The sequence below is a fragment of the Chlamydomonas reinhardtii genome, chromosome 9 (genome assembly GCF_000002595.2).
Source record: "Chlamydomonas reinhardtii strain CC-503 cw92 mt+ chromosome 9, whole genome shotgun sequence".
NCBI classification, from domain to species: Eukaryota; Viridiplantae; Chlorophyta; class Chlorophyceae; order Chlamydomonadales; family Chlamydomonadaceae; genus Chlamydomonas; species Chlamydomonas reinhardtii.
In genome coordinates this window covers 7,519,913-7,545,732 of record NC_057012.1, presented here as the reverse complement: position 1 = coordinate 7,545,732, position 25,820 = coordinate 7,519,913, and the positions used below count along the sequence as shown (strand labels likewise).

Genomic DNA, 25,820 nt, shown 5'->3' with positions numbered 1-25,820 from the left:
CCGCACCGCCACTCACCTTTGGCCGAGCAGCCTTCCGTGGTAGCTATCCCATGCAGTTGTGCCACCCCACCTGTGACACCAGCCCTCTCCAGACCTATGCCCGCCTATGCTTGGCTCGGCCACCATGGCCAGCGACAAGTTTCAGACCTTGTGCCAGTTGTCTCGATCAATCCGTTGACCTCCGATACTTTTGGAAAGCGCATGAGCATGAGCATTTGCATGGCGGCGGAGTCCTGGACGTGGCCCCACACTGCCCCACTGGTAACTCTTCTGAGTCCGAGGCGCCTGACAGCAAAACCGCTAGTCCTACGAAATGTTTCGTAACTGAATGTTGCGAGTTGTCTGAGCCGAGTAAAGGAAGGCAGCCAACTTGGGAAACGCGGCGGAAACCGGATGGTTGGACTGTAGCGCGATCACGCTCATAACGGCCGAGGCAAGCACAGATATAGCAAAAGATGAGCCCTAATCTGATATGAACTTTGAACCATTATGCAGTTATCCGCTGCTCCACGCACCGTTCTGGTCCATTTAACGCTATGCCTGTCGCTGCTGGTGATCAGAGACTTTGTGCAAGGTAGCGATGTGCACATTGTCGAGGGAAAGCGCGCTTGTGACCGCGGCGGTGGAGCGTATTGTTCCAGGGGCTTTGTTAAAGGCTACATCGGGCCACTGGACACAGCTGCGCAAATTAAAGAGGCCTTAGAAGCTACATCATATAAGAAAGAAGTAATCATCTTTGGCGAAAGTCGCGCGAGCGATGCCTCACAGACACTGGCGCGTTTCAGGTCAGTCACTGCATACTGCAGTCACTGTACATGAAATCCACAGCATAATAATATAGGAGAGCCAAAGATCCGTGTAACACCATTGCTGCCAACAGTGTTTGGGACATGCTCAGGGAACACTCCCGGCCTTCGGTGATTGCAGGAACCATGGATACAGTCACATAATGGTGAGGAGCTGCGGATGAAGCACCAGACATGTGCGTCCCCAACCTTACCTCCACCGAACCCCACTCCCGGGCAGGTGCTGTTATCCCAGTTGGAGGTATGCAGACGGTTGGACTACGTGTTCTTGCCATGGAAGAATGCGCACGGCCCAATCAGGTTAGTCTGCCCTCGCATTATGTGGGCTACACAGTGGAGGATGGCCTGGCCATGGAGAGGCTGGCCGTGGAGGCTTGCGCTACCTGGCGGCCCTGACTCACTGTACTGTCCCCAGGGGTAACTGTCCCACTTCCTTGTTCCGCTCACAGTTGTGGGACATACGCCACGCGTGATGAAAGGTATGCCGCAGGTCTGTAGTCTTGCAAGTGTTCCATGCTACTCCCTGCGATAGATGTTAAATGCATGCAGTCTGTGCGCGTGTGCATGCGTGTGCATGAAAACACGAGCAATGCTGTTAATGGAATTTGCGAGGGTCCCTCCATGAACGAGCACGTGGTTACATATATCCCTCACACACAGCGGCCAGGCCTATGCAAGTGGGTTCAGGTACCTGAAACGCGACATCGGGAACACCATGTGGTGAGTGTTGGTTGCCCATGTGCCTGTGGTGGCTGGTGCGGGTCCACGGGTCACCTCGATTTAAGACCGTTCAGGTCGTCCTCGTCCCTTTTGCGTTTATGGCCCTTTTGACTCCTGTTTACTTTTACTCTTGTATGTACATATGGACTGTGCCCAAGGTGGTACAAGTGGTACACGGCGGCACGCGCCGTGGCGCTGGGATACAACGTGCTGGTGCGTGCATGCGTGTGTGAATGTGTGAATGTACCGTATGTGTGTGTCGGCTGCTGGGTCGGTGTAATGTGGATTGGGCGGGGGTCCTGCACGGGGGTCCTGTCTCGGGAGGATACTCACCGCATGGTTTAGGCTTGTTGATAGAGGGGAGGTTGTAGAAGGGAGGTAGGCGTGCCTGCCAAGCAAGAGGTATGACCCGCCTAACTCCGTTCTCCATGAACGGCTACCCCTCTCCAGGCCATTGACAGTGACTGCCTTGTACTGGATGGTGAGTTGGGTGGACACGGGGAGCAAGGTAAAGGAGGTAAGGGGAAACAGGGCGGCTTATGGAATCAAACCAAGGCTCCGCAAGTATGTGGAACAGCAAGCAGACGCCGCATCCGGACACCGCCGCCCCGCAGACTTCTATTTCCGCGTCAAGGCGCCCAGCCCGCTGGCCAGATACAATATGTTCACGCAGTCTGAGGGCAAGACGCTCATCAACAGCGGCTGGACGTATGTTCAGGTGTGCGTGGAAGTGCGGCGCGTGGTGGGGGAAGACAATAATGGATTATTGGTATTAAGCACGGCGCGCTTTATCACGGCTGTGCAGCTATGGGTTATACGTACGTGCATGGCCAGGTGCAAGCACGTAAGAGTGTGCACCTGTGCCGCCCGCGCAACTCGCACAGAATGCTGCATCGAATGGCCCTGTGGCATGGATGCTGTACGACATGGTTCACAAGCTAGGTGAGTAGTGGGCGGGCCTTCTGTTGGATTGGGCGGGGAGGGTAGCTCGCTCATCAGTCCGATGCGAGCTCTATCCGTGCTAGGTGCTGGCGGTTGCCGGCTGCCGATGGGCAGGGCGTGGCCGTGTGGGTGTGATTGAGGGCTCGCGCACTCGTGCGGACACTCGAGCTCCCCGAGGGTCCTTGCAAGCAAATTTGTCGAGACAGATCTTGCCCAGCAGGCGCGCGCCCAAAAGGGCGGGAGATGTGTCAGGAAGCACAAAGGGCGGGGCACGTGTATGTATGTATGTATGTATGCTCTGCTTACCCACTTTACCAGTGCCGTTCTTGGCTGCTTCATGTGTGGCTGCAGTACGATGGGCAGAGGACCCCTCGGAGCTCTTCAAGATGGCGCCGTTTGCAGGTCGGTACCAGTGAGGAGCGAGTGGGCGGGCCCTTGCATGAGGCTCAGTGCACGCCTGACCATAATAGCCGCGGTCGCCGTGCGCGGCTGCCCTCATCCCACTCGCACCATCCTGCCACTGTCGCGCATTATGTTCATTCGCGTACTGCTGCTGCCCCCAATCTTGGTTGCAGCCACCAACGACGTGATCTGGGGCGACGACCAGGAGTCCATGAGTGATGTGTTATTCAGCTGCATCAACGGCCGCACGAGCTACTACATTATAGGTGAGGTGCAGTGCTAGGGGTCACATGCTGGTTAGACTGAACATCGGTAGTACACAGTGTGCGGCGTGATCATGTGCTACCTACGGCGTCTGACACGTGCCGATGGAGGTCAGGGGCAGAGGTGCTGTCAAACGCTCATACGGCGCACGCACTCCCTCTCTCGCACATGCAAGGACACGCGTAGACACCCTCACAATCGCGTTGTTTGCGCAGCATACAACATCCGCGACGATGAGGCCGCGTGGAGCAAGCTCGGAGTCAAGAACGCGTTGGTGGGTGACACGGTATTTGATGCTATCGTGACGTGAGGGGTGGGTGCACATTACGCTTGGATCCTCCGTCGGGGCCATGATTTGTTATGGCAACTTCAACCCACGCACCCCGCAGGAACACCTGGATAGGCTCCAAGGAATGGATTACTGGAAAATGGAGGTGAGGCACGCGGTGGCCGGGGGCTTCCTGATGACTTGCATTGGGCTTGCAGTTGTTGAACGCAATGTGCCCTCGCCACACCAAAATCGACATACGGTGCACCCGCAGACGTTCCCCGTGTCCGGCGAGCTGGCGGACCTGGTGTGCGAGCACCTGCCCGACGTAGAGCGCTGCCGCCGCGAGCCTGCCACCAACTTCACCGCACAGACCGTGGAACTGCGCATGCCGCACAGCGGTGAGTCATTCACTAATACCGTAGCTGGAAGGCAGTTGGTGGAGGAGGCAGAGGCTCACAGCGACTCGAAGCAACTCCTGCGCCTGCAGAGCACCGCCGCATAGCAGCACCTCACGGCCTTGGTTTGTAAGCACCATGAAGTTTCAGTGCTATTTGTTTGCGGGCCGGCAGGCCTAGCCGTGTAGCGCCATGGTGCTGACAGTGCCCTCCATGGGTGCGACATGCCCCCACGGTATAAGGGCCGACCTGCCCAAACAAATTTGCAACTGCAACCAGCAGCAGATCTCTTGCCGTGGAAGTCGGGCAGGCGCATGCGGAATTCGAACAGGCGCATGCGGGCGCCTCGCTAGCTCTTAACACGAGGTTGTGTTCTCAGCACCACGCGCAACACCGTACGACACGGTTAGGCCTGCCGGCCCGCAAACAAATAGCAGCACTACTTCACGGCTTGCCATAAACTTCAGCGGAGAGCCGCGCAACCTCAGCAGAGGCAACACGTCGCACGAAGGGCATACGGTATGCAAGGGGCCGCCGCTGGGGAATTAAATCCCATGGCGCCCGAAATACAGTTCGTGCCAGAGGCCCATATGTCAAAGCCGGAAGGCCAAACACAGGGCGTCGTAGCGTTTGCTATGCACACATGTGCCTGCTTGTCGTGTTTTTGCAATTTACTAACACTTGCCTGTTGCCTGCCGGCTCAATCGAATGCAGGCGGCGTCTTTCCTCCGGAATGGGGCGGGTGAGTCCAGCTCCAGCTCCAAACAGCATGCAGCGTGGGCCGTTACTTGCATGCATGCACCCATGTCCCCGCATCGCTGCATCGCTTTGCTCCTCCCCCTGAGTGTACCTGGACTTGCGGCCCTTCATTGTCGTGCCTGTAGCTACCCGTTTGTCAAGGAGGCGGGGCCTATCACGCTCGCGTACCGCCAATCTTTCAAGGATCTAGGTGCGGCAGGGATCTCGGTGGGCCCGTATGCTGTTGTATGACCATGCAAACGTACCTCAAATGGACAGCATAGGCGTCACCGTTGTCTGACGTCTCACCGCAAGTCAGCAACGTTGTGCACCCCGCCCGTACAGCATCCGCGGCCTGTTCAGGTTCTCCTGGTCTCGGGGGTAGCGGGGCCCTCGGGCTCCCCCCGCAGTCCAGGCGCCGCGCCCCACCCGCACGGAGCCCAGTGCGTTGGCGACCAACTTGGGGTCAGGTGGCGGGGTGCACACACCATGTCATGCCCCGCCCACACGCAGGCGTGCCTCTGCCGCCCGACCCCGAGGACCCCGCCACCGAGGCAGCGGCCCGCGCCACCAAGTCAGAACACTTCGTGCTCATGCAGAGCTTTGGTGAGCCGCCGGGGGTGTGTCAAACGTCACTCGAACCATCACTGACCATGTTTCATTAAGCGCGACGCCACGGCCTTATTCCATGAATGCAGTCAAGACCGACGGCTTCCGGCATCCAAACCCCATGGGCTGGGTCCAGAACACTTGGGCCGCCGCCGGATGTGAGTTTGGGTTGCAGTATATGGGTAGCATGTAGCAGTACGTGTAGGAAGTGTCAACTATACGTACTCATGTATGCTACATGCCATGTGTGATGGTGCATAATGTTACTGTCTCGTGTTGGGAGCACAACGTGTTTGGAGCACAGGGAAGGAAACTGTCTCGTGTGTGCGGTTTGCCATACTGATGGTGCACGCTTGCTCTGGCAGATGTGGGCCTGTGGCACACGCACCTGGCGCCGCCCGGTAGCCATATGTTCCAGGTGGGTGGGTGGGTGCGTGGGTGGGTGGGTGGGTGGGTGGGTTGCAAGGATGTTTGGAAAAGCGGTACAGGATGCACTGACGTCTGCAGAATGGTTGATCTGGGTGGGTCCTCTTGCACGTATGCGCCTAAGCGCCAGCCCAGCTTGGCCATATGCGCTCTGGCGTATGCAGGGCGGTGGCCATGTGTTTGCGGGCATGTTCCCCTTCGGCCCCGCAACCAAGTACCTAGCACTGTCGTCCGCGGGCCACTACGACTGGCGCGTCGCGGCCAGGTGAGGGCGTGTCCATGCCAATGCATTGCCCCCTTCCCCCTCCCTCCGGCATCTTTTGTGCACAACTCCGCTTCAAGCCCCGCACGTGCGCCAGGCTGGCCGGCCACCCGGACAAGGTGTTCATCACCGCCCAGTCGGGGCCTGAGGTGGAGCTGCGGCGGGTGGTGGCCTACTCGCCCGGCCTCATACCTGACAGCATCAGTGAGTGGGCGTGTATGTGCCGTAATGGCTGCTTATTGGCTGGTGGCTGCTCAATGGCTGCTTGACTTTCTACCGTATGGTTATTTTGTGATTGTGAGGTTTCCACAACGCATTACCCCACCGCCCTCACGCCGCACTGCGACACCAGCCGCCCACCCATTGCCCCAAACCAGCTGTTTGCCTGCTCACTCCTGCATCCCCTGCCTTCACCCTGCCGCATTGCACCGCACCGCGCCGAACGGCTGCTGCAGCCAAGGAGGACTTCATCGTGGCAGTCAATGGCCTGGCGCAGCTGGGGGTGGCGCTGGGGGCGGTGGTGGCCTGGCCCGAGATAGACTGCAACACTGAGTGGGTGAGTTGCTGGGCGAGAAGCGAATGCCGCGTTGCACGTTTGGCTGACTCGCGCGTTCTTTTTGCAGCTGTGCCTTGCACTGTACTGCGATAGCTCACCTGAGGGAACTGTGCGGGCTACGGGGCTGAAGCCTGTGCCTTGAATACCTCATCAACATACCGGCAGCTAGAATTACCTCTGTACTGACAATGGTTCAGGTGCAAGCCAATCCGTTCAGGAACAAGACCCGCGTGGGGCCTCAGACCGTCCCCTGGACCTACCTCAACACGGGCTTCACGGTGTGCGCGCGCGCTCGGCAAATGCGTTGCCTGCTGGTTGCGCAAGTAAATGAGCAATGTATTACGTACCGTATTCAACACGTGTATTCAGATCAGCAAGCGTTGCTGTACACCGCATCACTGCAGGTTTACCCCTTCGGGCGGTCGCTGGAAACGTTGAAGTGCCAGTGGAACGGCTTCCATCAGTCTGGTGAGTGTGGATCGATCTGCAGTTGTCCGGTTTATTTCAGCATCACGCTACAGGCATTACAGCCACTCGAGCACGAGGCCGTCACGGCTAGTACCAATTGTTGACTATGTTGACCAATGTGTCCCTGACACGCGGCACAACCGGGCCCCCATACACGAACTCTTATGCAGAGTGCCTACAGAACAGGCGGCCCAACGGCCTCGACGTTGGCCGCGCCCTCACCCCCATTGAGTTCGACCACCTGCTGTCGCGCACGCGGCGCCAGCTGTTTGCGCAGCTGGGGATTGATGCCGACATTCACGTGGGCACACCGCTGAAACTGGCCAGTGTGAGTTGCTAGCGCTATTCGCCGGTTGACCTGCTGCCAACAATTCCTGATGGCTGCTGTTGTGTGGCGCACATGTCGCGCACGTGCATGGCACGCACCATGGATCGCCCATGCGCACCCGGCCGCCTGTGTATTCATGCAGAACGGCACTGCTGCCCCCAGCTCCTCCGCGCATCCCGCCATGGCTGAGGTGTCGTACTCGGACCTGCTGGCCGCCAACACGGACACGCTGCTGCACAGCCACGCCGCCGAGCACGTGCCCATCCTGTGGGTGGACAGGCTGGTGGCGGGCGTGAGCGGCATGACGGGGGAGCTCAAGAAGGTGTATGACAACTGGAGCAAGACGTGCGTAATACTTCATTACTTTGAGGCGCAACCTCTTCCCCACGACTATTAGTCGTACATATCGTATCAACGCAACAATGCTGAGTGAGAGAGGACAAGCGGCAATAGCAAGAATTACGCATAGGCGCTCACGCGCTGATCACGGACTGCACGCATCATGACATGTACGTATCGACATGTATGTATGATCTGTTTTGGAGGAGGCACTGCACGTCTGACACACCATTGAATGCGTGAGTGTCTGAGTGATATGATGACGTGAAGCATAGTGAGAGCCTGAGAGGCGTGGACGCCCTGGGGTGCATGCCTGTGGTTTACCATGGGCGGAGGTCACAGAACAGCGGTCGCGGCCAGGGGTTGTTCACTCGTTCGTAGCTTGCATTGCTGTGATTCGTGAGCTCCGAGGAACGGAGGATGGGCTAGGCTGCCGACAACGCGGAATGTACTATTGCAGTACCATATTGTGCTAGCACTGCACTTCATGTAAGTGATGTAACATGACTATCCAGATGGCTTTCCCTCGCAAGGGAAACGTGGGCTGAGCCCACGCCACGTCTCCAGTCTGCAGCCGCAAGCGTCTACCTCAATGATAGCTGATCCTGTTACCAAATATGAATCTATGCCACTCGCGGTTTGCGCCAGTAGTGGGTTTGGTGCCCACCCACGCATGCACGCACGGACAGGGGTGTGCCTGGGGGGCTTCGTCCCCCACCCCCCCCTGAATCGGGGTGCTCACCCAAAAAAATGGTACCCGTCTCTCAGGTGTCCGCACCAAAGGAGGAGCGGGAGGGATACCCCAACGCCTCTCCAGACCACTCAAATGCTATGTCTCCCCAAACGCCCAGCACGCCTAGACTGCAGTACACCGAGGTCAGCATCAGTGGCGCAAACGGCAGCCGCTCCCGCAGCGCAGGAACGCGCTCGTGCACCACAGAGCAGTACAGCTCTACTGCAACGAAGCCGACCAAGTAGGCTCTCTGCAGCCACCCAAGTGCCAGTCCTGCATTGCGCTTGCCCCCTGTTCTTGCAGCCCGCGCATGTGGCGATGCAGCGTCTCCATGTAAGGCGCCCAGTGCGGTAGCGGCCACGGCAAAGTACGACGCCACCAGCAGGACCTTGGTGCCGTACTCCTCTGGCCGGAACAGCAGCGGCAGCAGGCCGTAGTGCCCGGCGGTGGACAGCACCAGGAAGCGGCGGGCGGCCAGCCGGCTGCATACTGCGTCCACCGCCAGCGGCAGCAGCGCCTGTGGTCAGGGCCGCGCAGTGGGGCCGCACGAGGCAGTGAGAACTGCATGAACCGCACGACATCATTGCAGGCCAGCACGCCCCAGGCTTTGATCTGTACCGCTACGGTCATCACTCACCACAATGATAGCCTTCTCGTGCACGTGCCACCCGAACACGAAGCCGCACAGGCAGCTGTAGGCCAGCGCCCGGGCGAACACGCGCCGCACGTGCTGCCGTGAGCTGGCCGGCGCAGCGCCCGGCCCCACCGCGACATGGCCCGCGGCTCTCCCCAGCCGCCACAGCCCCACCAGGCAGGGCACCAGAGCCATCAGCACGGCGGCGGCAGTGATGGATGGCGTGATCTGCAACAAGGGCGGAGACAGCATTGCTCCGTGTACGAAAACGCCCACCGTCCTTTGATGTAACAGTATCCCAGCTATGCTTACCTTGTACGCCCTTGTCCATGCCTGCTAGTTATCACCAAGGCGACCGCAACCCTGTCCAACCGCACCTGCGGCAGCACAGCGAAGCGCTGCACCTTGACCAGCCCTCCCGCCAGGTTGGCGCTGCCCACCGCCTCCGCGTCCACTCGCAGCGCCGCCCAGCCCAGCTGCCGGTTCAGCGCCGGCGCCGCCAGCACCAGCAGCTTGTCGGCGGCGGCGTAGGGCGCCCAGGCGTTGGCAGCCCAATAGGCGTGCAGCAGGCCGCGCCCGAACGGGAACAGCCGGCCGAACACCTGTGGAATGTGTTGATGGGTGTGAATCTATGCGATCAGCTCTCATGAACTTGAGCCTAACGACGGGGAGTAATGGACCCCACCGGGTCAGCGCTTTTTCCCTCACGTCGCCAATGTTCAGAATGGAGGTTGCAAGTCAGCGGCATGGTTTTGCCCAAGTTACAAAAGAAAAGACAGGCTGTCCTTGTCACAACGACAAGATTATAAGCGCGGCTCTTGCCTGTGGAATTTGGCCCAGCGCCACGAAGGGGCCGAACGAGGCTGCAAACACGGCGATGACGGCCGCGCCCAGCACCGCCAGCCGGGTCAGGCCGCGAGCCGCCCAGTTCCCCTGAGCGCCACTGCTGCCACTGCTACTGCTGCCGCCAGTAGTCTCAAAGCAGTAGTGCCGCAGCAGGTACACGAAATAGACGGGTGCGGCGAAGAGGAAGAGATGCTTCATGTTGAGCAGCACGGCGAACAGGACCCCGGACAGTAGGTGGCGGCCGGTGCGGGCGGCAGCGAGCGACAGCAGCAGCACGCCTGAGGCCAGCACGACCGGAAACGCGCAACCACAGGTAAGTCAAGCATACGCCTGGAACCGCATGCAGCAATTAGAACACATTTTGCTGCTGCACCCAATCATCACCATTACCGAACCCTCCATACCACTCACCCATCATGGCGCCGTTGTACTGGAAGTGGATGTGGTCCACCAGCAGCAGCCCCGCGTTCAGAGCCAGCAGCGCAAACAGCGCCACGCCACGCCGGCCTGCCAGCGCCGCGGCGGAGGACCTGCTGTCAACCGGCAGGCCGCTGAAGCTGGTGCTGCGGGGCGGCGCGGCCCTGCTGCCGCTGCTGGCCGGCCCGCTGAAGATGCCGCTGCCACCACCGCCGCCACTCGCCACGCCGGTTGCGGCCACGTCCCTGCGCGCACGATGCCAGTACCCAGCGGGGCGACGTGAGATTGCAACTTTGTGACCCTACACAACCCCGCGCAAGTGCGGGTGCACTGTCATTGCACCGCCGTCCAGCGCCCTGCCTCCAGGCGAGCTGGACAGCCCTGGGACCTGTGCGAGCGCGCTGCAGATGCTTGATTTGTAGCTCCCTTGCCTCCGTCCACGACCCCGTCCCACGCACCTGGCCAGCCAAAATGCCGCCAGCAGCAGGACTAGGTCCGTCACAATGACCGAGCCGCGCTGCAGACGTGGCCAGTGCGAATGGCGGAGGATATATCAAGGCCAGCGGCGCAGCAACGGGATTGAACGCGGCAGGTGTAAGTGGCGCAGTGAGCACAGTGGGCGACTAAACAGACCTTGCGCACAACATCACACCACGCGCTACCCTGCAGCGGCAGTCATGTCCCGCTTGTCCTCTGCGGGCCACGCTATGCTACTTGGCCTACGGCTCACTACCATACGCTTTCGTATGCTCCAGCCCTGCAAAGCTCATTGCTGCACGCGCCCCACGTGGCTCCGTGGCATGTTGCCGCATCTTAACACAGTTTCGCTTCCGGGCTTTCAGTTTCCAGCTCCCACGCGGCGTTCCTATGTGCCTCCTGGCGCCCACACACCTGGAACGCCACTGTTGCGGCGCTGTCGTGATCCAAGTTGACCACACGCAGCATGGCTGGATCCACCGCCGCCGCCGCCTGCGACAGCGCCCACTCGAACCAGGCGAACAGGGGTGGGTAGTCCAGCGTCCACACACTGGTGGCATCCACGTACCTGCGGGGGTAAGGCGGGCGGAAGCGGCGGATGAGTGGCTGCTGGTAGTAACAAGCACTCAGAACAGGGAACAAGCCGCAAAGTCTTTGTAGATAGCCTCAGCGCCTGAACTCCCACCCATCTGCTTGCCATTTCGAAAGCGGCAGGCTGTGCGTGATGGCCAGCCAGTTGCGGTGCACCTCGAAGTCGGTGCTGCGGTACGTGGGCAGCAGCAGCAGCTTCACCGCGGTTGCCACCACCGCCAGCTGCAGGCATAACACGCCGAAGCTGCCATGCTTGATGACCATTCAGCAGACGTGCAGAGGCTTTCAAGCCACTGCACTGGCGAGGTGCGCAAAAGTGTGCTTGAGCGTCACTTGGAAAAGTCGAGGACACTAGCGCTAAGTGCAGAATTTCATCCTTAACATCATTCATAGCGCATTATCGCGGAAACGGTCTTTTGGGGCTCGCCTTGCTGACCCCGCGATCCAAACCCCATGCACGCATCGCATGTCCCCCGCTACACGATTGGTTTCCCCGCTTGAGCCCGTGGCCTCATACAAACCTTCAATTCATTGAACCTGCAGAGCACTCACTGTGCATGTATGAGCCACGAGTAGAACGAGACCGCTCTTCCCCGTTCCTGAAACTGTAACAGTGTTTTTCGTTTGCATGTGGTTTTCTGGCCATACTCATTAAGATAATAGTGGCATTCACAACGCTTTAGCAAATGGTGCGTGCGGGGTGGGGTCATCTCCTCACGGTTCCTGCCAAGACTCTGTCGTGTCTTGTCGCTTGCGCAGAAAAATATCCTTGGGCTAGTGCAAGGAGCTACAGCCCGCATTGATTTAGAATTCAAGAACGAGCGGGGCCAGCCCTACAAGAAGACAGTTCCCGTCAAGGCCAAAAATGGCGAGACGGAGGAGCTGCCGCTCTACACTAACAAAGACGACATCCTGGGCGAGGTAAGGGGGTACCTGTTTTCGCTTAGGGTTGCGTACGGGGGCCCTCCAACCATCCGACTGCTGGCCATCGTCCTGCAGATCCGTGTCACGCCCCTGACTACCAAGAAGTTTGAGCACCAGGGCATCCGGGTGCAGCTCATCGGTCAGATTGAGCTTGCCTCAGAGCGGGGTCAACCGCACGACTTTGTGAGCCTGGGTGAGCCGGCAACGGGGTCTGTGACAGTCCGCCGCACCACCGCGCTGCGCTCCTCATGCCCGTGCCTTGCACGCACTGGCGTTGGACGCACCCGCTCCCAGCTAGCGTTAGAGAGCGCCAGGCAACCTGTTGGCTAGGATTGCTGATAATGGCGTGCGCCTGCCCGGGTGGATGAGTCTTGGCAACACGGCGTGCTGTAATTCATGCATGGGCCATTGGCCGTATGCTGCTCCTGTTGCCATCGTGCCCTGACATGGGACAGCCTCAATGCAACTGCCATGTCGGTGGCGCTGTGCTTGCTGCTCCCCGCAGTGCGCGAGCTGGCTCCGGGCGGCGACCTGTCTGCCTCCAAGACCTTCCCCTTTGAGTTCCGCAATGTGGAGCTGCAATACGACTCGTACCGGGGGCAACAAGTGCGCTGCAGGTGCGGTGCGGGTGGAGCTTGAAGGGCCCGGCAGCGCTGTCCTAGCGGCCAGCCGCTCATGCCTCAGGCCCACCAACCCACCGGGGCAGGCATTCTCGCTTCAGGCATGCGAACGGGGCGCACGAACGGGGCACACGGACTAGGCAGACGCTGACGCTGCGGTGTGACCGCCACCGCCCTCCCGCCTCCCTGCGTAAGGTACCTGCTGCGGGTGACGGTGCTGGGCAAGGGCATGACGCCCGACTCCAAACGTGACTTCCCCATCTGGGTGCGCAACTATGAGAAGCTGCACGAGGCCACCACGCCCATCAAGGCGCGTATGAGGGTGCCGGGCGCGATTAGGACGCGTGTGTGCGTACGTACGTATATTTGGATGAGGGATGGGAAAGATTTCAACGGGAACGCATGGCCAGGGCACCGCGGAAGCTGCTGCTTGCTTCATTTCGCTTAGACGCCTGTCTGGCGAGTCGACCTGCGTTTGCGGCGGGTGGTAAATGGTCCACACACTGCGCTGTACAGATGGAGGTGGGCATTGAGGACTGCCTGCACATTGAGTTCGAGTACGACAAGGCCAAGTACCACCTACGGGTGAGGCGGGGCGGCGCGGGCTGGGTATTGGGGAGGATAGCCGCAGGGCTGAAAGCAAAAATGCCGGCGGGTGATGGCGGGGGCAGGCGTGTGTCCGGCAGCCATGTGGGGTCAGGCATGTCGTCACGCGGGGTTGCCGCCTATCTGCTATTCACTATCGGTATCCGTTTATTGGTCCTGCCCGCGGCCATGACAACCAACCGTGTCAGCATTCCTGCAAGCTAATCCGAAGCCATGTCTGCCTGCCCGCGCCAGGACGTGGTGGTGGGTAAGATCTACTTCCTGCTGGTGCGCATCAAGCTCAAGTACATGGAGGTGGAGATACGGCGCAAGGAGACCACCGGGGCGGGCTCGGCGGCGCACAACGAGAGCGACACGATAGCCAAGTGGGTAGTGGCAGGGAGGCGATGGGGAACATGGGTAGGGCACGCCAATGGTCCAAGGAGGTCCGCGCCACACCTGCGCCCTAGGAGGGGTTGATCTGCAGTGATTGCGCCAATATGCCCTCAACCTTCAGGTATGAAATCATGGACGGAGCTCCGGTGCGAGCGGAGAGCATCCCCATCCGCCTCTACCTGTCGCCCTTTGACCTCACGCCCACCTACAAGGAGGTGCACAACAAGTGAGTTAGGAGGTCGGAGGCCCGCCGGCACCTTGTTCGTGGCCCTGGGCCGGGTCAGGCCCGCGTCAGCGTCTTCACTCGTCTGCCATTCTCAAGTGTACTTCGGTCTACGCAGCAGGCCACCAGGCGTGCTTGCCCTTCTTCCCTTGTCCGCTGCATGCCCGCGCTCTACCTGCCGCACGCACTACCTTAGGCACCTTCTAGCTCCGCCGCCTTTCCCGCACCCTCCCCACCCCCGCCTCTGCAGGTTCAGCGTGCGCTACTTCCTGAACCTGGTATTGGTGGATGAGGAGGACCGCCGCTACTTCAAGCAGCAGGAGATCACGCTGTACCGCAAGGAGGAAGAGGCGGGCGCGGAGGCGCAGATGGAGGGCGCGGGCAAGGGGCCGCTGTGACACAGTTGGGGCAACGGTGTTGCAGCGCCAAGAGGGGGAAGGCATGGGATTATGGGAGTGCTTGCCATGCACCGTCCAGTCTCATGACGTGCGGCTTGTAACTAGTTGCGTTGTATGGTGGAGTTGACAGCAGACGATAGAGGACGAACGCTGACAGTGCCAGGAGTACTGTTAGGCATGCTAAATGCCGGTAAGCTGCGGTTGAGTTATGTTTCTGATGTGACGAATGTTATGGGTTTGAAAGCCTCGATCTGTAAGTCTGAAGCAGAACAGAGCCGAATAACCCCTACACGAACAGATCATGTGCTGTTGGGGCTGAGCCCTTGTGGCCAAGCGGTACCTGTGGTGGCCTGTACAACATGGGTCAGGGGCATCACGATCTGTCACAATACGGGCATTGCAGTGACTGAACTAGCTGAAATGTCTGAATTACCTGCAGACCGGCCGCCACGGGGGAACGGTCCCCCAACCCTGGCGTCACTGCGCCATCGGGCGAACCGCACCAGCATTGGCGAATCGGGCGCTGGCGAAATCGTCACTAGGGTGTCGTGCCCAACCTTTGCTGGCGTCAAAAACTCGGCAACTTCAGGCTTTTGAAGTAACGCGCATGCGCGATGGTCAGAGGTAATGGCTGGACAAACCGTACAGAAACGAGCCGCGCGCTTTTTGGGCTGAGCCCCCCCAGCGAAGCGTTCCAGGGGGGGGCGAAGCCCTCCAGGAACACCCCTGTCCGTGGCGCTGCGTTCGTGGCGTTCGCCCCCCCCCTTGAAACGCTGCGCTGGGGGGGCTCAGCCCAAAAACCTGCCATTTATATACCAAAGTGGTGTCAATCGACTCCTCTTGACGAGCACTATCACTCCGTGTCATCAGCGGTCCTGTTCTGGGACTTCAGTCACGCGTGGGATCCTAGCCATGGAAATCCCCTCGACCCAGACCAACCCGCGCTCAACTCTCTGCCGCATGACGAATGGACAATGTACATCGGCAGCCTTGGCGGACGTAAATTCATGCGCACCAGCGCTTGAGAGCCCAGCCGTGTCAGTGCGCAGGTGTCGAATGTGTGTGCGATGGGACAGTGGTAAGGCAGGTTGGTAAAGTCCCGTAGGGTGCAGCTGATTCCCAGAACCCAGCAGATGGCAAACATTTTGCAACGGCAGGGCAGGAGTACGCGGCCGGTCGAACGCCGGACATGTTCATGCCCAGACGCGCAACTTACCCCTCCCACGCCTTGTTTGTGCTTATTACGTCATAACGTGCACATATGAATGCGGATGTTACAGAGGGGACAGTCCCAGCACCCGAAGACGCCGAGCCATCACATGCTGTCAGGGCCCAACTTGACTCCACCAACCCCGACATATGAGCCTCGTGGTGCTGCGTTTGGCCCCTAGTTCTGCTTCGTTTGTGTTTGCTGCTTGTGGCTTCCTGGTGTCGCACGGCATGCACCGCACGCGCCCATGCCGACCGCAGTGCGACCGGGATGAGCCATGCAGCAATCGCGCTGTCGTTACTTCCTCGGCCGCCCGGCGCCCTTGCTCATTTAACCGCATCCATCACGTCCCCGTACTTAGCTTGTTCTTCGTCAGTCACCCCGCGCAGCGCACAGCCATAACAGCCACAGCCCGCAGCCCGGCTTGCGCACCATGTCCTCGCGGTTGCTTTGGGGTTGACGTTGCTTGCCTCGCGCCTAGCGCCATAGCTTCTACGCTGCAGTGCATCACGCCTCCTGTCCCTCCCTCCCTCCCTTACATGTCGTGCTGGGCACCGGTGGCGCTGGTGTTCTCCAGGTTGGTTTCGGGCGCATCCTTTTTGGTAGTCCCAAGCAACGCCAGCCCGGCCGGCGTCGTCCAGCCCAGCCATCCCAATACAGCAGCCACCTTCCGTCAGCCAGCCATAGGCGCGACCGTCCACAGCGTTTACCGTCGGTTACGAGGTAACATGTGAATTCGCAACTTGCGCTACTGACTGCCTACTCTCGTGCCGCCTGCAAGCCCACTCCGCCTTCCGCTCTGGTCTACGTACGCATTAGTTCCGCAACACTCGTCAAATTGTGGGGCGCTTCCCGGAATCCGCCAGGATGGGCTCCCGAAACCCGGCCGACCCCCAGGGACGTGAGGACCGACCCCCCAACTTTGGCGGCCCAGAACTTCCTCACCAGACACCCCCTTAAAAAATTATAATACGTGCGTAATGCTCTCCTAAAGCTCTGTAATCTTGAGCATGGGGTAAGAACTTGAGCTTTCTACCCCCACCCCCACTGTGTGCATCACCTGTTAGTCCCGACGCTAAATTGAGATTGAACCTGCTATGCGAACACTTCTCACAACGACATGAGGCTAGCATCTCGCCAGGTGTGATGGTCAGGGGAGTGACCCGTGAACCCTTGAAGGGTCCGCCTGTCATACTCAATAAGGATTGTCCACATGAGGAGTAGCTGCGGTAGAACCACGCACGAACCACAGTGGGTGCCACGTGTCCCATGCAGGTGATAAGGATGAACGTCCAGTGACGCACACCTTTCCAGCCTCACAGCCCAACCAGCGTCCTCACAGCCGTGTCCGACTGGCTTGCAAGGCCAGCATATTGAGTCCAAAGGGCTTGTTGCCGTCTCTAACATGAGCTGATCTGCCACAGCCCCTTACCCAAACATCTGTTCACGCACGAGTGTCGCATTGCAGGAAGCCAACATTTCTACGGCTCGCCAAACGTCCTATTTGCCTTCCGGTACCTGTATTCTTTTGATGCGGTGGGGTGGGGGTACGTGGTGTTCGTGTATGCATCTCCTTGCTGTATGCGTCTTCCCCGCTAACTGCTCGCCACTTTTGCTGCTGCTGCCGCCGCCGCTTCGTCCTCCGCAACCTGCCGGCGCAGGCGGCCCAGGTGCTGGCGGAAGTCCACGTGCGTCTTCTGCTTGGCCTGCACCAGCGGCCAGATGTAGCCCTGAATGAAGCCGTCCATGTCATCAAACAGCTTCTTGTACTCGTTCAGCACCTGCAGACAGGCGGCGGGCAAGTCATGGCAGCCATTCACAATCGAGGTGTGGGTACAAGCACGATCGCCATATCGATACCAGTACTGGCGGTCAGCTGCCCGATGCAAGACATACATGCGCCCGGGGAAAGCCTCTTCCCCGCACAGCAGTGCCCGGTGCAGCAGCCAAAGCCACCCCGCGCCCCACCTTGCGGAAGTAGAGCGCAATGGCCCGGTCGCACATGTACTTGGCGGCAAAGTTGTTGGCGTTTTGCACGATGCGCTTCAGCTCGTTGTCGCGCTGCGGGGAGCCGTAGGTGCCCATGACGTCCAGCACATCCAGCGGGTGGCGTTCCAGGATGGGGAGGTAGTGCTCGTACTGCCTGCAGGGCGCCCCGGATGGTTCAACCCGAACATAGTATGACGGGGGCCCCCCTGTGCACACGGGTCTCAGCGCCTCCCACCAGTAGGCCTCCGGTACACACGGTACCCACTCAACTCAACACTGACTCTGAGTACCGGTACTGCTGCCGTACCTCTGATTCTATACCCATGCCCGGCTCTCCTTCGTTCTCGCTTTCACTCTCGCTCTCACTGTCACTCTCACTGTTGCTCACACTGTCACTAGCGCTTTCACTTTCACCTTCACTCTCGCTTTACTGTCACTCATACGTATTCTCGCTCTCTCACAGCCTACCTGACGCTGCGGTAGAACCAGGCCAGGTAGGGCGAGTCCTCCTTGAGCACCACGCTGTTCATGCCCAGCAGCTTGGCGAAGCGGTTGGAGGCGGACACGCCGTCCAGCGCAAGAAGGTACTTGTAGCGGGGCATCTCGCGCAGCGGCACCGGGTCGTACGGCGGGCACTTGCGGCCCACACCGCTCTCATCCCAGCCTGCAGACAAAATCGTGCAATGAGGCCGTGACGGCAGGCGAGCTCTGAGGCCTAGGTGGAGAAATACCGTCAGTATGTGTGTTATTGTGTATCGAACATGTGGGCTTTTGAGAAGTCCTGTAGTAAAATATTAATCCGGCTGCATTCGCGTGAATTGGAAGTTGTTCCAGAAATAACGTCCGGGTCGCAAGAAGTCAGGGAGATCACGCCACGGCGTGTGTGTGCCGGAGCACGTTCTTCCGTGCCCGTTTCTGTGCCCAATAAAATGCAAGTTTATGCTTGTAGTCAAACGAACAAACCGTTCCAAGCGGAAAGCTGCTGCCAAGGCTTGTGTTGGGCTCTAATGCAGCCCGGCGCAGGCACCGTGACACTGTTAGCTGGGTGTGGTTGGCTGGGGTGACGGATGTGGGGGCTGTTGGGGGGTCAAACGTAGCGGTGGCATGGCTGGATACGCATTTGTAAAACGCGCAAAACATTGTTTGGCGCCATCCGCAAATAGGTGAGCACAGTCAAGTATATTGACGGCAAACAACCCGGAATAAGAAAGCTGACATTTGTGCAACGCGCCTGCCTGCCGACGCGCCTGAATGCTGCGGGACCGTCGAGGTCGCCCCAGTAGCCCCAGTCCCGCAGGGGTTTGGGGCGTCGGGGAGTTGCCATCTGTGCTTGAGGTTCAAGGGAATGTGCGGAAAGGGAAGGCACGGATGGCGTGGATGGCGTGTGATATGCGCACACCGTGGCCATACTAGCCCCAAGGCCCCTGCCTCGCTCCCCCAGCCATAGGGGTAGACGCGGGCCCATTGTCCGTCTACCGATTTGCCGTCAGTCCTCCCAGATGCTTCGGGGCTCAGCCCGTTTTCCAGCTGTACAGAGCTGACACCCCTTTTCAGACCTCGCAAGCAGTTTGGTACGCATATACTAACAGGTCGTACGGTAACTGGTAGACCTGGTAGAAAGGTGTGCACTGGCGTACTAACGTGTGCTAAGGCCGGGATCGTTACCATGGCAATGGCCCCAACATGCGGTGCAATGCAGGCCCCATGCTGCCTGCTGCACGGCTTGTTAAGTCGATTCAAGGTCAAAGCACAGGGCATCCAGAACCCAGCAGAGTCCGCAAGGTTCGCTCACCGTTGATGCGGACATCCAGCAGGTCCCCATGGCCGTTGTAGTAAGACTCGTTTGTCAGGTGCCTGCCGGAAGGCATGTGACACAGAGAGGTTAGACGCGTGAAGCCCGCGGGGCAGAGGCTGTGGGAGCGGGCCGACAGCAAATGCTGGCACGCCTAACTTGGGCTATAGCTAAGGGACTCACCAGCGCGGGCATTTCACGACCTTGTTGCGGTGCCACATGTTGCAGTAGCCAGAGCCGCGGAAGAACGCCTTGTTCTTTTTCTGCAAGCAGAACCCCATGTCCGTCTCACATGTGTTAGAGAGAGCACAGGGGAAGGAAACACGCAAGACTGCCCGTCCCACACGGTAAAGTCGTTGTGCAAAGCTACCGTATGCAGGCCACCGCAGAACCTGTAACACGGGGCACCTCAGGCATAGCGCACCAAACAAAGCACACACCTTTTCCCAGGGATATGTATAAAATGTGTATGGCTTCCATTGCCCATTGATGGCGTCTCGGTCAAGGTCGGTGTACAGGCTGCGGCGCAGCAAGCAGCAGGGCGTACACGTACAACCTCTTGGACTTCGAAAAATTATCGTCCTTCCCCCACTTGTACATGAAACCAATCTATAGCCCTCATAGCGCATCTTGTGACCAGTGTCCACAAAGCGAGTGAGCACGTCCGGCGTCAAACCTTAGCTGCCGCAACCACTCACTTCGGCATTAGCAGGGTGTAGTCACTGCAGTGTAGCACGAGGGAATGTTCCTTACAGTTATTCCGTTGCAAAGGCGCCTTGCGTTCTCGTGATAACTGCAGCCCATACTAGCCACTCAGCCCATACTGCGTCCAGCCGTGCCGCAGGATTACTCCCCACTGCCCACCCCATATTGCATGCTCTCGCCCATAATACGAATACATTTGTTGCTATACCGTAACACTCCATGCCCATAAATTAGGCATGCAACACCGGCTTACCCGTTGTCCGGGTTCATTTGATGCGGCCAACCCATTTCCAGGCGCTGACGGAAGTATGTGATGACCGGAGCTGCGATTTGCCAAGAAGTCAATTTCAGGGCGGTTCGACGCTTGACTACCGTGCATAGTGCCCACCTGTGCAGGCGCCGAAGCCAAAGCACGCCCCTGCATCTCCAATGTCGTGGAAGAATAACGTATCGGGGAACGTCATCCCCTCCTTTGTCCAACGCTCAAAGGCCCACTGCGAAAACATCATCCTGCAGGTGGTGAGTGCCAAGGTACTTGGCTGCGTCAGCGGAGGCCAGCAGCAAACCCCATCGGCAGCACTCAGCCATCTGCACGTGTGACCACGCCGTTGCGCACCTGCCATCACACCAAGTTTCCTGCGCCGTGCAGTTGGTGTCGTACTCGAATGGCCGGAAGGGCGTGTACCTGGTGTTGGGGTGAAGAGGCATGCTCTTGCTCTGCCCAGCCCACCACAATGTGTAACCATGTGCAAATGTGTGCTTTCTCTCGCCTCACCACTTGTTGTCCTTGATGAGCACTACGTTGTGCTCGGAGCTGCAGTTACAGGGCAAAGAATCATGTGTGAGCACGGCTTCGTGCGACCCTGTGTGGTTACCCCAATCGTACCTGATATAGCGTGACACGCCACGGTCGCCTTCTCGACCAAACTTTCCAGCCATGCTATCAAACAAATCAAGCAGATGCGTCCGGTTCAGTTTAGAGCCGTTGAGGCGGGCCTGTTCGAAGGGGGTGCGGAGTTCTGGCGTGTGCAGGAAACATAGAGAGCGGGTTGGACAGCACCCAGCCCCACCCATGCCTGTCCGAATCTTCCCCACGCCCGGCGCCCACCGCTTGCGGCCATTTGCAGATAGCGCACGAAAAGTTAGCTTGCACACGCATCATGGAAGTGAGACATCCGAACGGCAGCGTGCAACAGCGGCCCCAACCAACCTGCCAGTAAAAGAGGTCCTGATAGAGATTCTGTTCATATAGCGGCCGCATGTCCTCATCATCTTTTGCACAGAGATGGTGCAAGTCGACTTGCTCGACAAGGTCCGGCGCAGGAGGAGACGGCTGGGGTGGTGGAGCGCTTGGTGGCGAAGGAGGACTCTGGCATCTTGCGCTTAATGTGAAGCAGGCAAAAGCAAACAAGGTGAAGATGAAGCGCATTCTTCAAGTTTCTTTATATGTGGGTATCAGAAAGCATTGCAAGGCATTTGCTATGAAATTATTGACCACTTTGATAACTATTTCTGTCATCAGCCCGCCTCGGAAACGCCAGTCCCAGGCAACCCCGTTCGTCCATACTCCGACCGTGTCATCCTGGGGTTTCCACGCTGTTTTCCCGCCGCGCAAGCTTCTTCGCGCTCATGAGAATCCAGTTGCTGTGTGAGCGGAAGGTGTATCTTGGGGCGTAAGCGCTGAAGAGCAGGGGTTCTCCCCTTTCCACATGTCGTTCAACATGTCCAGGGGCAGTCCATGTTGTGTCACTGCCACTCGTTACAAGAACGTCTGCCATCACGCGTAAATTCCGGCCGTACACGACCGATCGCTGACATCCTGCCACTACTCACTCCGCCTCATGAAAGAATCTGGCTTAGCTGGGCTTACCGATCCCCTTAATTGGTCAAACCAATCCGGATACATGCAGTACAGGCAGCGTACCCACCCGCCAGTAGATCACGCACAGCCCATCTCTCTTTCGCGCACTCAACCGTTCTATCACTCAGAATACTGTGAATCCTAGCAGCTTGACCTTGTTTTCTGCCCTGCTAGTTGGCATCACCGTGACATTGATTAAGAGGCACGCTCCCTGAGGAAATGCGGTCCCAATGTTGAGGTGGTGTGTGCGCCCCATAGATGAGTGACTGGTCCAGAGCAGGTCCACACTGGTCGAGTTCAACAGCCGCGGCTCCATGGGAAGAGTTGCGCTGGTGCACGTGGGCTGCCCCACCGCCCGCACCTCCACGCCCATGACGCCCATATGCTCGTACGACTTCATCTGCAGGAGGGCGCACGTGCGCGTCGGAGAAGTATCCATTAGGGCTGTGAAGATAGCTTGGCGACATGCGCACGCCGTCATTGAGCATTCCAAACGCAGGGACTTGCTCATGCTTATATAGACTTGTGTAGGCCGCTGGGCCACACCATGCACGGCAACGTAGTAGTTGATTCAGTAGCAACAGGCGAGGCTAGCATGGTAGTAAAGCGGACCGCGGTACACGGTCAGACCTAGGTGCCTCTGCTACCCCGGCCTACGACCTGCTGAAGCGTACTGTCCAAACACGCCACCATGCGAACCCACCACCATAATGTGCAGCCGTCCGTACTTGACGTGCTCCTGGACCTCCGTCGCATTCACCACCCAACCTGTGTGTAACCAGTATCAGCTGTCGGGAGAACGCTGGTACAGTTTTAGGGGAGGGAAGCGCGCCGCCGTTGCCAGCCAAGCACATGGAGGTGTTCCCCATCCCTCACCGCATGTGGCGTTGATCTTGGTGCTGATGAACCCTGGCTTGGCCTCGCCGATTGCCCAGTCGTCGCACTTCTTGCCACCCAGCATGTGCTGCACAGCGACATAATGTGCAACAAGGTTGATTCAAATCATACTACAGCTCACATCCGACAGGGGCAGTGTCGTCCCAACATCACACCCTACCTCAAAGAAGCCGGGGTTGTCGTACTGTCCACCTAGCCGGTGAAGCAGTATGAAGAAGGGGTTGGCGTCCACGAACATGCGCACATTGCTGTACTCCGCCTTGATGGGAGAGCGCACCTCGTACGGCTCGCGGACAGTCTCCCAGGGCAGCAGCATGTCCACGCTTGCCACCACCGTCTTAATGTAGTGCATGATCCTGCAAGGTGCAACTGGTCTTAATGCTTGCTGGATGCTTGGTGCTACGTTGATAGCCCACATCTCGGCGCACGGCCCCCCATCGCTCCCCCCGCAGGGTCTCACAGCTCTGTCATGAACTCGTGTCCAGGAACGTCCGGGTGGTCCCAATGGTCGCGCAGGAAGTTCCAATGGAACCAAGCCTTGCTGGCGTTGCTGCGGAAGGGGCCCAGCGCGTCAATGGTCGACAGCAGCGGCACGCCATGGTGTTGCATGATGGGTTGGTACCAGGGGACGCAGTCCATCCAACGGTCCTGTGTAATGTTCCCATCCTGCAAAGCAGACCGGGGCAGGCACACATGGCAATGACGGCGTGTGAGAGAGGATGGCTCTGCTTGCAGCGATGTTCCCCTAGGCTACAGGGGGCATGCACGGCGATCTGGGAGCCACATCAGCTCACGTACCCACGGATTGATGATCGAGTCATAGCCCACCAGGCCCATTGACGAGCTTGCAAGCCAAATGAGGGCCTTGCCGTTCCATTGCCGTGCGTCGTAGGGGCGCTTTGTAAGCAGCAAAGCGCTGAGGGTGTCGGCCGCGGACTGGATTTGGTCCTGGATGCTGCCGTGGTAGCCGTCTCTCTGCTGGCTGAGCGTCAGCGCTCCGTCTGTGTAAGGGACATGCATAGAGTAAGCATACCTACAGGGCCAACCCCTTTTTAAGTCCGCGCTGTCAGAATTTGCTGACCTTGCCAACCGCCTTCTGATCTCTCTACCGCCCCTTTGAGTCGGCCCGTATCTCGTACCTGTGACATCCGTGTCCACGAAAAACAGGTCTGTCTGGTTAAAAGCCCACAACTCAGCAGGCAGCCACTCTTTGAAGAAAGCACTTGTTCTCCCACCCTCACAATACACCTGCGACGGAAAGGAACGGCGCGGTGGATGGGGTTTCAAAACTGACACGGAAGTTGCAAAGTTCTTAGTGCAATAAGTGGACCCTTGCTAGATTTCGCACCGTAAGATTGTGGTATCCACGGTGTGTCTGGTTGAGACGGCAGGGGAAGACGCGGTTGAGCGCCTCGAACAGCCGATGCGGCCAAGCTTGGTCTCGTCCCACCGTAGCTCCACCTAAGCCATAAGAGAGACACGGATGATGGCAACTTCAGCGCGTGCGCAGCAAGTGCGAGAGACGGGGACTGGAACTGGTCACTCACAGCTTACGCTGTTCCCGAACACCAGCGCAGTTATGCACTGGTCATTTTTAAGCTTTCTTGCGACCGGTTCCATCATCGCAATGTCACCGAAATGAAGAATTCCTTTTCCTAGAATAAATTTAGACGGCTTAATCCAGGCCAGCTCATTTGGGAGTGGTTTGCAGTTTCCATAGTTCTCAAGGTAGCTCTCTATGGCCCAGGCAGGAGGGGCGAGGAGCAGCAACACGAACATCAACATTCTTATCGAGGCAGTCCAGCATTCGTACATTTGATTAAATGCTTTACTACTGAGTAATAAGCAAAGGTACGTCGGGGTCGGCATCGGCCTCATTCCGCAACACCGGATGGTGGGAGGGACGGCCATCTAGCGCATCAGGGTCGGAGACAGTGAGACTCATCCAGCCAGCGCGTGCATCCAGCATAGCCCGGCCACATAACCTGCCTACCTGGGGACGACCCGACCGAGATATGTAGCAGTTTTCAGGGGGCGGGGGGGGGGGGTAGGAAACAAAGTGCCAGACCCCATGCCCCGAAATCCCCCGGGACCCCCCTTGAGAGGACGACGGACACCCCACGGACAAAACCTTGTTGTTTAAGGGTTTCATTCCCTCTATGAAATACCAAAGTTGTGCCAATCGACTCTTCTTGACGAGCACTATCACGCTGTGCCATCAGCGGTCCTGTTCTGAGACTTCGGTCACACGCAGGATCCTATCCATTGAAATCCTCTCGACCCAGCCCACACCGCGCTCAACTCTCTGCCGTGTGACGGTTGGACAGTGTCCATGGCAGCCTTGTTAGACGTAACTTCATGCGCACCAGCAATAGAGAGCCCAGCAGTGGCAGTGCTGCGCGTGTCGAATGTGGGGACATGTGCCGACATGTCCGCGCCCGGACGCGCAACTTAGCCTTCCCACGCTTTGTTTGTGCTTATTACGGCATCACATGCACATATGAGCCTCGTACTGCTGTGTTTGGCCCCTAGTTCTGCTTGTGGGGCGCTTCCCGAAATCCGCCAGGATGGGCTCCTGAAACCCGGCGGACCCCCAGGACGACGACCGACCCCCCAACTTCAATGGCGGCCCAGAATTTCCTCACTAGCCACCCCCTGACAAAACTATAAGTACGTGCGTAATGCTCTCCTTAAGCTCTGTAATATTGAGCATGGGGTAAGAACCTGAGCTTTCTACCCCCTCCTTTTGCCCGCAACAGTGCCAAGTCTGGTTTCCACGGGCGTGGGATGGCAGCACACTGTTCCAGCCTTCCAGGGTCCGCAGCGCAGTAGTAACAGCAAGCGTGTGCAACGCGCAAAGCCAACATTGCTGGAGCGACCCCGGCCCAACCATCCAGCAGACCCGGGCGGGCCATCTAGCATTCCTGGGTCGGCCGATCGGACCATCCAGCAGACCCCATCGTGCCATCCAGCAGACCTGGACGGCCTGCCCAAGC

The 25,820-nt window shown here is 58.7% G+C and overlaps 5 protein-coding genes across 7 annotated transcripts; 2 read left to right on the top strand and 3 right to left on the bottom strand.

Moving 5' to 3' along the window:
- The first annotated feature begins 305 nt into the window (after positions 1-305).
- CHLRE_09g414300v5 (uncharacterized protein) lies at positions 306-8,040 on the top strand. Its single transcript, XM_001696766.2, has 26 exons — positions 306-785; positions 928-952; positions 1,027-1,106; positions 1,256-1,285; positions 1,467-1,526; positions 1,685-1,739; positions 1,977-2,007; positions 2,141-2,244; positions 2,411-2,468; positions 2,820-2,870; positions 3,044-3,136; positions 3,350-3,408; positions 3,524-3,568; positions 3,677-3,803; positions 4,515-4,542; positions 4,685-4,749; positions 5,052-5,144; positions 5,237-5,305; positions 5,513-5,565; positions 5,738-5,838; positions 5,933-6,039; positions 6,291-6,391; positions 6,589-6,669; positions 6,796-6,859; positions 7,030-7,187; positions 7,330-8,040. Exons 2-26 carry the CDS (start codon positions 950-952, stop codon positions 7,582-7,584), a joined length of 1,971 nt encoding a protein of 656 aa, XP_001696818.2. The 5' UTR covers positions 306-785; positions 928-949; the 3' UTR covers positions 7,585-8,040.
- Positions 8,041-8,043: 3 nt separating this feature from the next.
- Positions 8,044-11,611, bottom strand: CHLRE_09g414250v5 (uncharacterized protein). Its single transcript, XM_043066346.1, has 8 exons — positions 11,331-11,611; positions 11,048-11,201; positions 10,615-10,673; positions 10,151-10,401; positions 9,716-10,017; positions 9,271-9,495; positions 8,897-9,121; positions 8,044-8,776 (listed from the first exon to the last, which is right to left on the bottom strand). The coding sequence occupies exons 1-8, from the start codon at positions 11,486-11,488 to the stop codon at positions 8,291-8,293; spliced, it is 1,860 nt and encodes a 619-aa protein (XP_042921642.1). The 5' UTR covers positions 11,489-11,611; the 3' UTR covers positions 8,044-8,290.
- A 134-nt stretch (positions 11,612-11,745) lies between these two features.
- CHLRE_09g414200v5 (uncharacterized protein) lies at positions 11,746-14,810 on the top strand. The gene is made up of 9 exons (XM_001696763.2): positions 11,746-11,913; positions 11,984-12,145; positions 12,224-12,341; positions 12,654-12,765; positions 12,964-13,078; positions 13,285-13,353; positions 13,609-13,739; positions 13,871-13,975; positions 14,223-14,810. Exons 1-9 carry the CDS (start codon positions 11,911-11,913, stop codon positions 14,368-14,370), a joined length of 963 nt encoding a protein of 320 aa, XP_001696815.1. The 5' UTR covers positions 11,746-11,910; the 3' UTR covers positions 14,371-14,810.
- An 822-nt stretch (positions 14,811-15,632) lies between these two features.
- CHLRE_09g414150v5 (uncharacterized protein) lies at positions 15,633-21,697 on the bottom strand. Of its 3 annotated transcripts, none has more exons than XM_043066344.1 (13): positions 21,277-21,697; positions 20,953-21,062; positions 20,842-20,880; positions 20,683-20,751; positions 20,455-20,576; positions 20,320-20,389; positions 20,060-20,083; positions 19,802-19,880; positions 19,545-19,624; positions 19,362-19,423; positions 18,038-18,233; positions 17,549-17,723; positions 15,633-17,361 (listed from the first exon to the last, which is right to left on the bottom strand). In XM_043066344.1, exons 1-13 carry the CDS (start codon positions 21,325-21,327, stop codon positions 17,176-17,178), a joined length of 1,263 nt encoding a protein of 420 aa, XP_042921640.1. In that variant the 5' UTR covers positions 21,328-21,697; the 3' UTR covers positions 15,633-17,175. The 3 variants fall into 3 exon arrangements, with proteins under 3 accessions (XP_042921640.1, XP_001696728.2, XP_042921641.1); XM_001696676.2 differs by having other exon boundaries at positions 16,104-17,361; XM_043066345.1 differs by having other exon boundaries at positions 16,104-17,361; positions 21,277-21,557.
- Positions 21,698-21,813: 116 nt separating this feature from the next.
- On the bottom strand, positions 21,814-24,697 carry CHLRE_09g414100v5 (uncharacterized protein). Its single transcript, XM_043066343.1, has 9 exons — positions 24,372-24,697; positions 24,173-24,285; positions 23,964-24,072; positions 23,623-23,825; positions 23,285-23,490; positions 22,985-23,180; positions 22,804-22,891; positions 22,631-22,695; positions 21,814-22,327 (listed from the first exon to the last, which is right to left on the bottom strand). Exons 1-9 carry the CDS (start codon positions 24,445-24,447, stop codon positions 22,052-22,054), a joined length of 1,332 nt encoding a protein of 443 aa, XP_042921639.1. The 5' UTR covers positions 24,448-24,697; the 3' UTR covers positions 21,814-22,051.
- Between the last annotated feature and the right edge of the window lie 1,123 nt (positions 24,698-25,820).